This window comes from Cajanus cajan, chromosome 1 (genome assembly GCF_000230855.2).
Source record: "Cajanus cajan strain Asha chromosome 1, NIPB_CcT2T_4, whole genome shotgun sequence".
NCBI classification, from domain to species: Eukaryota; Viridiplantae; Streptophyta; class Magnoliopsida; order Fabales; family Fabaceae; genus Cajanus; species Cajanus cajan.
In genome coordinates, this window is record NC_138517.1 from 37,540,475 (window position 1) to 37,551,021 (window position 10,547).

General features: G+C 31.8%; 1 protein-coding gene and 1 pseudogene across 1 annotated transcript; both read right to left on the reverse strand.

The window, feature by feature from the left end:
- Nucleotides 1-4,954: 4,954 nt before the first annotated feature.
- Nucleotides 4,955-5,891, reverse strand: LOC145954458 (pectinesterase/pectinesterase inhibitor PPE8B-like). Its single transcript, XM_083068676.1, has 2 exons — nt 5,636-5,891; nt 4,955-5,148 (listed from the first exon to the last, which is right to left on the reverse strand). Exons 1-2 carry the CDS (start codon nt 5,889-5,891, stop codon nt 4,955-4,957), a joined length of 450 nt encoding a protein of 149 aa, XP_082924802.1.
- Nucleotides 5,892-8,835: 2,944 nt separating this feature from the next.
- On the reverse strand, nt 8,836-10,160 carry LOC145954459 (protein FAR1-RELATED SEQUENCE 6 pseudogene; annotated as a pseudogene).
- Between the last annotated feature and the right edge of the window lie 387 nt (nt 10,161-10,547).

Here is a 10,547-nt window from a genome sequence, read left to right on the forward strand (position 1 = left end):
ACTTTTTCCGATCATCTCTAATGAAGTGTTTCTTATCCCTCAAACTCGCCTTGTTGCATAAAATTAAAATTGACGCATTACAATATTGTCATTTTTTTCATAGTCGACTTCTTCTTTTCTAACACCAAAACCATGATATTTTGCATAATGAAAATAGAATTTATAAGCATCATGTTCACTACAGAACTCCATCTCCCAAATGTCATCTACTCTTAAATCAACCTAACTTTTGTATGCAAATCCACTCAAACCTACATTTTCTGCTTTATTAGTTTCACTTTCACTATCTTCAGAAATATCTAATTTTCTTCTTTATAACTTTCACTTTCACTATCTTTAGAAATATCAGTCTCATTATAACTAAACTCTTTGTCATCACTTAAATTAACACATGCTTCATCATTCAAATTTGCCATCTATATTGTATGTCAAAATCAAACCCAAATATTACTAAAAAAACACAATGAAATACCCTAAACCATAAATTCAAAATACCGAGCAAACAAACCCAACCATATAGCAAACACTGTTTTGGGAAAAGAACTAGGGTAAAGGTTTATGGAAGATGTGACTTACATGTTTCACCGATAACAAGCCACCCATAGCTAGCCAATCCAATCAGTTGTCTCATCGAAGAAGATGAAGGATCTTTCAGAATAAACTACTTACGTCACTTGCTTCATCGTATATAATCAGGGTTTAAGGCTCACAAACCAACTTGCTTCGTCGAACAAGAAGACGGATTTTTTGGATCCACAAACGACCTTGCTTTGTCATCGAAGAAAAGGAGGTTTCACGATTCAAGAACGGGTTTCAAGAATGGCTTTATGGTTTCATTAATGACTAAAATTATGATAACGCCCTTGGTGCAAATTACCTAATTGTCCCTTAACCATATGTCAAAATTCCAAATTACCTCTTGACCAGTTCACAATGAGTCAACTTATAAAATCCACATGTCAATCTATGGTTGGTCCTAAAATAAGGGGCATTGGAACCCCCTCACATGAAAAGGCACCGTAGTAATAGCCTAAAATGAATCAATCTTGGTCAAATCCTTGTTGAAGAAAACAAACTAAGGGTTCGACTCCCTATCATTCTGACACAGTTTGAGAAAAACTAGAAATGAATCCTCCACTTCATCAAAAGAGAGAAATTTGGCATATGACAAGAGGCTAAAAATTGTCCTAAACTTATTGTAGCGAGACTAGTAAGTGACCACTTCACCATGCACCCACTCATAGCCATGGATTTGTGACAAGGTCATATACCCTCTATCAAATAACCTTCTTAGTCATCAAGACGGGACCGATGGAACCATTTGAACGTAGGCCCTCTTGTGAATCCTTTCAACTCTCAACGATGTTGATCACCTTCCTCTTTATCAATGGCCTCTCAGCCCCATAGACATTGGTGTTTTCGATAAGATAGAAAGTTGATTCATCAGAACTCAAAGCAAAAGAGGGTGATTTAGTGGATGATGACATGGTGCACGAAGACCCGCTCTTAGAGTGTGCCATAGATGGCTGATCTAACCCGTCGAACATCTTGAAACTGCTCCCTCGACGATTTCAAATAAGAAATGAAAGCCAAGATACCTATAATCTTGAATAGAAGACTTGAATGCAAACTTTGACACTCGGCCTCAAAAAGGAATGTTTAGTTGGATAGAGTGGACTCCACTTTCTCTTATTTATAAGGACCTAAGAAGCGAAGATGAAATGACACAATCCCTCTTAATTGTTAGATCAAAACCATCTAATGGCCCGCACATAGTTCCTATTCATCTCCCTAGAAACATTATGGAAACACCTGGGAAAATGAAAAAGGCACAATCAACCCATAATGCACTCTAAAAAAACTTTGAGGCGTATCTCAGCTAAGTATTAGGGACATTTGGTGAAGCCTTTTCATCTCAATATCCTCAAGCCTTGGGGACATGTATATAGGATGGTTCCTCAGACAATCAAAAATCGAGTCAACAAGTAAAAAGGCATATGAAGCCACATCCACTACTAGATTTTAATCTTTTAGCAACATTTTCGTGTTTACATTTGTTAAAATGTTACTATATATTAAATAAATATTATTTTGTAACACTTTTTTGAAAAATGTTATTATAGATAGAGTAACATTTTTTATTTTAATATTATTCTTTCTAATTATTTTTAAAATCAAAGTCCTATATCGAGTAAAATTTTTTTACATAAGTTATTTTGCAACATTTTTTTGAAAAATGTTACTATAATTGCTTCTAAAATCAAAGTCCCACATCAAGTAAAAAAAATATATTTCTCTTATATCTAATTGTAACTCATAATTAAAGTCTCACATCGAATAGATTAATGACTTATAAAGAGTATATATACTCATATAGTTATATTTAAGATAAATGAAATTTGATATTCTATATATAGTTAGTGGTGACTAACTAAAAATGTCTTTCCCTAAAAACTTAAGGAACTCTTAGAAGTTTAGGAGACATAAAAATATAATAACTGATAGTAATATTTAAATTAAAATTAATTATTATTTTATAATTTTAACAAAATATTGGCAACATCATTAAAATGTTACAAAAAATTATTAAAATGTTACAAAAATCCTACTTTAGTAACATTTAAAAAATGTTACCTAATTATGCAAAAATGTTATTAAAAGTCTTTAGCAACATGAATTATATACAACATTTGATAATATGTTGCTAAAACAAATTAGCGACATTTATACATAATTAAGTAACATTTTTTAAATGCTGCTAAATACTATTTGTGTTGTAGTGATCATTTGGGACCACAACTTAACCCATTTCGAATAGAAGACAGGTAGATGTGAGCAATAACTCATACCTTTCGACAATCGAGAGCAGGGGATAGACCTTTTAACGTCCTCGGTGACCAAGAACAAGGGGGAGTCCCTCCAGTACCCTCAACAATCAAAAGCAAAGGAACACGTCTCGCAGCACCATCATTTCCCGAATGGATGAGTGATGGGATGGACTTTTCAATGTCCTTGATGATCAAGAGTAAGAGGCCGAACAACCATCTTATATAAATAACAAAGCATGAGTAGATGACTAAGATTAATTTGATTTGATAAAGCTTAAGTGAAGGGGCACATTACCTAATTGTTAATTCTAGGTAAAAGCCTACGAGACCATGATCCAATACAATTAGTATAAATAGTAATGCATATCGAGGTAAAAGACTATTGTTCATTTATTGCTAGCATTTATTATTATCAGTGAGTGTTTTAAACGTTGGAATACCTTTTCCAAATATCTCTCCTTTGACACAATCAAAATACTGAGTGAAGAAAAATACAAATATGTAAAGATAATTAATTGTATCTCTAAGTAGGCACAAAAGCCATTAGTCATGGTGAGTACTTGTTTGGGAGCACAAACAAAGAACAAGAGAATATCAAGATCAGTTAAGTATAAAAATTGATGTTAGAAATATATGTGGGATACGAAGAATTGAGTTTGATGTTTGGAGCATGAGCGAAATTTAAATACAATTAATCTAAAAATTGACTATTCCAAAACTCAAAAGTTATAGAGGTGCCGTAAAATTTCTCAATATTGTCCTTGCAAATTAAATTTGCAACCTGCATCATTGCTTGAAACAAATAGAGAAGGTGAGTTAGACTCACCATTTAGAATATGCGTATTGTCCAATTTTCACGTCAAACTAAAGATGTTAATAAGCTACATTGAATAGCATTGAGCTGAACAAGAATTCGACAAATCTCTAAGCCGAACCAAACAGGCATTGAACAATCAAATACTAATTAACGAAGTGCACACCAAACTATAATCCCCACAATTATTTCATAATTAATTTCCTCTTCTCTGATCCAAATGTGTAAAAGTATGAAGAATGGCAAAGTGTGGCATTGTATCAATTCCCGAGTCTAGGATTGAACGTTACACAAATCATGAAGAGGTTTCACTTTTTCTTACTAATCTCAACCCTCTCGGTGTAAACACCCTTCTTAATGTGTATCACAAAGCGTTTGATGCTATACTCTGGTGCTGCATTCACAACATCCATCACCTTAGTAAAACTTGCACTCCCATCAGCAGCAACTACAGCATCTGCACGCACCCCATGCATTACTTTGCATCATCATCTTGTCCTCTGCTTCAACCCATGAGGGAAATTTGGCACTACTAATTTCACTCAAATCACTATAACACAAATAACTTTTAGCAACATTTGAAAAATGTTACTTAATTATGTATAAATGTTACTAATTTGTTTTAGCAACATATTATCAAATGTTGTATATAGTCCATGTTGCTAAAGAATTTTAATAACATTTTTATATAATTAGGTAACATTTTTCAAATGTTAGCAAAGTAGTATTTTTGTAACATTTTAATGATGTTGCTAATATTTTGTTAATTTATAAAATAATAATTAATTTTAATTTAGATATATTACTATCAATTATTATACTTTTATGCCTCTTAAACTCCTAGGAATTCTTAGTTACTTTTTAGGAGAAGACATTCTTAATTAGTTACCAATAATTATATATAAAATATCAAATTTCATTTATCTTAAGTATAACTATATGGTTATATATACTCTTTATGAGTCATTAATCTATTCGATGTGGGACTTTAATTATGGATAATAATTAGAGATAAGAGAAATATATTTTTTTCTACTTGATGTGGGACTTTGATTTTAGAAGCAATTATAGTAACATTTTTCAAAAAAAATGTTGCAAAATAACCTATGTGAAATTTTTTTACTCGATATGGGACTTTGATTTTGAAAATAATTAGAAAAAATAATATTAAAATAAAAATGTTACTCTATCTATAATGACATTTTTTAAAAAAGTGTTACAAAATAACCTATTTGTTTAATATTTAGTAACATTTTAACAAATATAAACAAGAAAATGTTGTTAAAGAATTAAAATCTAGTAGTGAATCATCTCAAACAAGCTTCACCTGCTGGCTCAACAACTGTTGGAGCAAAACCTTTGCTTGGTCAAATTCGGTGGATATTAAACGTTCCATATTCCCACTCGTACCTTCAAAGCCATCCATGCATGTGTCTGTATTCGCAAGTGTAGCACTCAACCATGTCGTCAAATCAGAGCTCAAATTCCCAGTACTGTTATGCTTCCCTACCATAAATAATAATACATACACGTATGTACTTTATTACTACTATAATCGTTCAAATAGTTACAATTATGTGTTAATGTTATATATTGTGGGTGATTAATTTTAGGGTAATTATTTGGTGTCTCTCAATTTCACAAGATTTTGATAGTTGAAACCCTTTTTACCTTAACCAAAATGAAATTATCCACGTACGTTACTTAAATATAACGGTCATGAAACATTTCTATCTTAACAAATACTTTAACCTAGGTTTTATTTCTATAGCATTGATAGATCTGCGCTGGACGGACATTATAATTTTATTTGAAAGTAAAAAGGGACCAGAGTTATCCGAAAGTACGAGGATACACATTTTAAGAAAAACTGCTTAAGTTTTATAAAATGGGAAGGAACCTAAGATAAGTGTGATACGATGGGGATTTTGAAGAGCGGAAATGGACCAGCTGAGTTCATAAGCTGAAAAATTTAACAATTCAAGACATGTACATGCGGAAATGGCATCAAAAAGACAAAAATCATTATTGACAATATTAATGTTGAATCCAGATTTGAGAGTGGAGATCACGTTTTGCAAAATATCACCTACAGCTCTCATGGAGCGTATGAATTGAGAAGGAGAAACTTTCACGAGTGGCACAAAATCAGAGTGAACTAAAGGGACACACGGGAACACCACCAACCACAAGAAGATGAATGTGATGGTGGGAATTTGTGTCATCTTTTTGGTTGAGAAAAGACCCATTGTTTAAGGAGAAATGCTTGAACTTCCCAATTCTCCTTTCTGAAATATCGTCTGACTTTAAAATAATAATAAAATATTATTTAATTTTAACTTTTTAAAAATTTTCCTTTTAAATTTATTTTTTACACTTTCTTATATCATACACTTTTTTTGTTTTTTCTTCCTTCCATCCACTACTTCATGCGAGAAACTTACAGAGTAAAACTTTGACAAAAGATTTAAAAGTACAAAAAATCAATTTTAAATAGATAGATAGACTTTGTTTGTCAATAATTTTACATCTTCTTCCTATGTAGGACACGAGACTTTGGCTTCCTTTCGTCGATAAACAAAACGTTCATCCTCCAATAGCAGGACGAGCATCGCTGATTTGGCAACAAAACGTTCATCCTCCAATAGCGGGACGAGCATTGCTGATTTGGCGATGAAAATCTTTTTGCCTCCTTTCTGTTTGATGGGCTTGATTGTAATTATACAAATTTTTTAATATGATGAAGACCTTCAAAGTTTAAAAGCTGATGTCGATAATGAAGTTGTTAATCTTATGACCATTTGTGATAAAAAAAACACTTGTGTGAACTTCTCCTTGCGGGTGCCCTTCGCTATCCTTCCGTATTGACATTGATCTCACATTGTACTTCAAATGAAGTTTTATCCTGCATTAGGTGGAGTTACTCGCGTTTGTGTTGCAGGTTGAGAAAACAAAGAGGAGGGTGGGTGGGCAATTTCTGAAATAATATTCATGAATTGAGAGGGATAATTGTTGTGTTAGTGGAAGATTTGAAAAGGACTAATATTAAGAAGTTGAGTTTTAGTGGTATAATTACACAATTTCTACTTGTATTTGTTTAAAATTGGAGAGTGCAATGAGTTTAAGTTCAAGCAGCATCTGGTAGATTTGGGTTGTCGACTAAGAAGTGAATTAACTAATTTTGTTGTGATAGGGGTCTATTAAGATTGAGTATGATTATTCTTAGTTGATTTTAGCTTTGATGGCTTTAACTAGATGATTTTATTTATTGCGAATACACATTTTAGACTTTTTTCTACAACTTTTTGTTGGACTCATCTATAATATGTCTCAAACTGGTCTTTGGTGTTAACCAGAAAAATTAAAGCAAAAATACTAGAGGGTATAACCATAAACTACCATTGCAATCATTGACCCCATATACACTAATAAATAACTTGATATTTTCCCATCAACCAAGACAAGTTTCTTAAAGAGTTAGTAAAGACAAAATAGTACCAATATAAAGTAATAGTTTTATTTGAGAAAAAGAAAACATTTTAGCATAGGAATTACAAATAAAACTTGAAAACTAAAGAGTTAAAATTGGCATCTAACAGAATTTGGAGGCATACAACATAGTTTTATGTAATAGAGTGGATTAAGCCTTCTCAAAACATCCATTATGCATACTATATTGGAGGCATACATCAGAGTTTTATATACAAATCAAAAGAAGAGGAACAAATATCTAAAAGGACAAAATCAAATGATAGTTCTCCAAAATCTAAATTGGATTAAGCCTTCTGAAAACAAAAGTTAGTTACAACAAAAAAGCAATCCAAGATGACTTTTGAACATGGCTCCTATGCACATGTGTAGCTCCTCACATTATACCCTTCACAACAAAGTTCTCTGAAACAACAAACCTTCATTGTAATTCTTTGAAACAACAAACATGCGTCTTATAACAAATGTGGTTAATATAAATTAGTTTTACCTGTTACTATATTTTTAGTGATTGAGATCAAAGCTTTTATCACCAGAGGGCATTATCCCAAATTCTTGATACTTCATTGTAACATTAAAAGTTAGTTAAGCATCCACTTAGTAAGCAATTATATAAATAAAATATAAGAATACTCATATGATAAACCTGTGATGGTTCATATAATATGTAATTTTCCCAAGTGTCATGTTGAGTTTCCATGTGGTGAGTAGGGGTAGCCTATTAAAGAAATAAGATGTTATGAGCAAGAAAACAAATCTCTCAATTCATATCAAAATAAATAAATTGCATGATATATATTACCATTTCACTAGTCATGTTTGAATATGGTAGACTTGTGTGATCTTGTCCAATGTCTTTTTTTGCTCCTTGGAACTATAATTTTATATGATATAAATAAATTATCGTATTGAAATATCTCATAAAAAAACATATTTAATATTTACCTCTTTCTTCTTTTTTTTCTTTATTATTTTCTCCATTTTGGATTCCTTTCTCTTGGATGGTGGACGACCTTTGCTACGCACTTGTAAAGGAGATAATAGTTTTTCATTTGATTTTATTACATGATCAATACTTGGTAGAGTAATTTGTTTACTTCTATCCCAACCCATATCATCCTTAAGCTTTTCCTTTGATTTATCTATCCATTCCATCAAAAAATCATACTTTCTTCTTGAATTGGCTAAATGTCCAGCTTCATAAAAGTTGGCACACAACTTATCAAATTCCACACCTTGATCACTTATCTCATCATAACAAATTAGCACATAATAATGGCTATGCTTTACATCTTTTCTCCACCGAGTTAGAATGTAACGAGAAGGGATTTCTTTCACATTTTTTTTCAATTAAGATCTCTGTTATATGCCTACAAAGTATTCCCCTAAATTCAAACAAATGACAAGAACATTGAAGATCACACTCCACATCATTATATTGCACTATGTATGCAAATCTTTTTCTGTGGTATCCGTCCTTCACTTCTTTAATATCAATGACACTAAATATATATATTGGACCATTAACTCTTAACAATGTGAGATTGCAAAAAAGCATACCGCGCAATTCATCTTGAAACAACTTAAAAATTGCATTGGTATAAGCCTCTTGAAGTTGTTTTTCAAAGTAGCAACTTTTCATCAATTGAAAAGATGAATTAAGTGAATCAAAATCATCTTTATTTTCCTTTTCCACCTTGCTTTTTATGCACTATCATATTGCTCAACAAATTGTGCGAGTGAGGTTTTTGAGTTAACATATCCATCAAAAAATGCATTCATACTTTCACTTCTTTGAGTTGTAGACATTCCTGCCCAAAATATTGATTTAACATATACTGGCACCCAACGACCACGATCAAAAAATAAGGAGCTTAACCATTCATTTTCTTGAAGACCAAAATCGTCAATCATTCTTTGCCAACCAACAATAAAGTCATTTAACTCCACAAAATCATACAAAATGGCTTTTAAGGTTTTCTTTTTTTCTTTGTATTGAGCCAACCCACCTAATTTCTCAGGTACCTTCTTCATAATATGCCAAAGGCAAAAACGATGATGAGATTGAGGAAATACTTCTGCCACTGCTGCTTGAATAGATCGACATTGATATGTAATTATTGCTTTTGGAGTTCGTCCACGCATGCATTCCAACCATGATTTAAACAACCATACGTATGTATCTATGTCTTCCCTCGATAGTAAACCACACCCAAACAAGATTGATTGTCCATGGTGGTTCACTCCAACAAAAGGGGAAAAAGGCATATTGTATCTATTAGTCAAATATGTACTATCAAATGATACAACATCCCCAAATGAGTCATAAGCTTCTCTAGATATTGCATCCACCCAAAAAACATTTCGTAAATGACCTTCATCGTCCATATCAATGACATAGAAAAAATTTGAATTTTTTTTTTGCATACGAATGAAGTAGTTACAAAGTGCTTTAGCATCTCCAACTCCAGCCTTAATTGTCTCACCTTTGCAATATAATTTCTACAATCTTTTTCCCCAAATTGTAGGTTCTCATACCCTTTAGCCTATATAACCAATAAATAAAAAATTTTGTTTGGTGAAATTCCTGCAAAATCATTTAACTCAAGTCTTCTTTTTGAATAACTATCCATCTTCTTATGAGACATTTGAAATCGTGACTTTTTTGGACTTAAAGCATGACTATGCTCTAGATTAATTGAAGAAATGGTACATTTTCCACTTGCAATGATCACAAAAAAAATTTCTTGACAACCAATTTTGCTTGACAAACTTTACTTAGAAGAACTTGTCTTACATACATATTTACCTCCCTTGGAACATGCAAGTGAGTAATATGTAACTTCACCCTTTGTTTTTGTGCTAATTTTTCGAATCCCAAATCCAACTTCATAAGCATATTTCTTATAAAAAGCATAAAGTTCCTCTTCAGAATTTAATATCATTCCAACTTTTGGAATTTCTTCTCTAATGCTAGTTGAACATCTTTCAAATTCTTCACTTTCTTCCACAATTACAGGATTCACCATCTCCATACCTTGACCATGAAAAACATAACAAGATAGCAAACAATAATATATAAAGAAAGTAAACAATAATATCTTAGAAAAATAAAACGAAAAACTTAACAACCAAAAAAAAAAAAGTAAACATCAAAGAACTTACTTGACATCAATAAAGATCCAATAAAATGATAAGTAAATAATAATATCTAACAAAAAAAAATTAAAAAAGAAAGAGTAAAAAGTAGAAAACTTACTTGATGCCATTAAAGACTCGGTAAAATGGCATGAATCTTTAGCTTCCAATTTTTTTTTGTACTTTTGAATCTTTTGTCAAAGTCTTCCTCTGCAAGTTTCTCGCATGAAGTAGTGGACGGACACTACAATAAAATAGACTTTTAGTGGCATTTAATA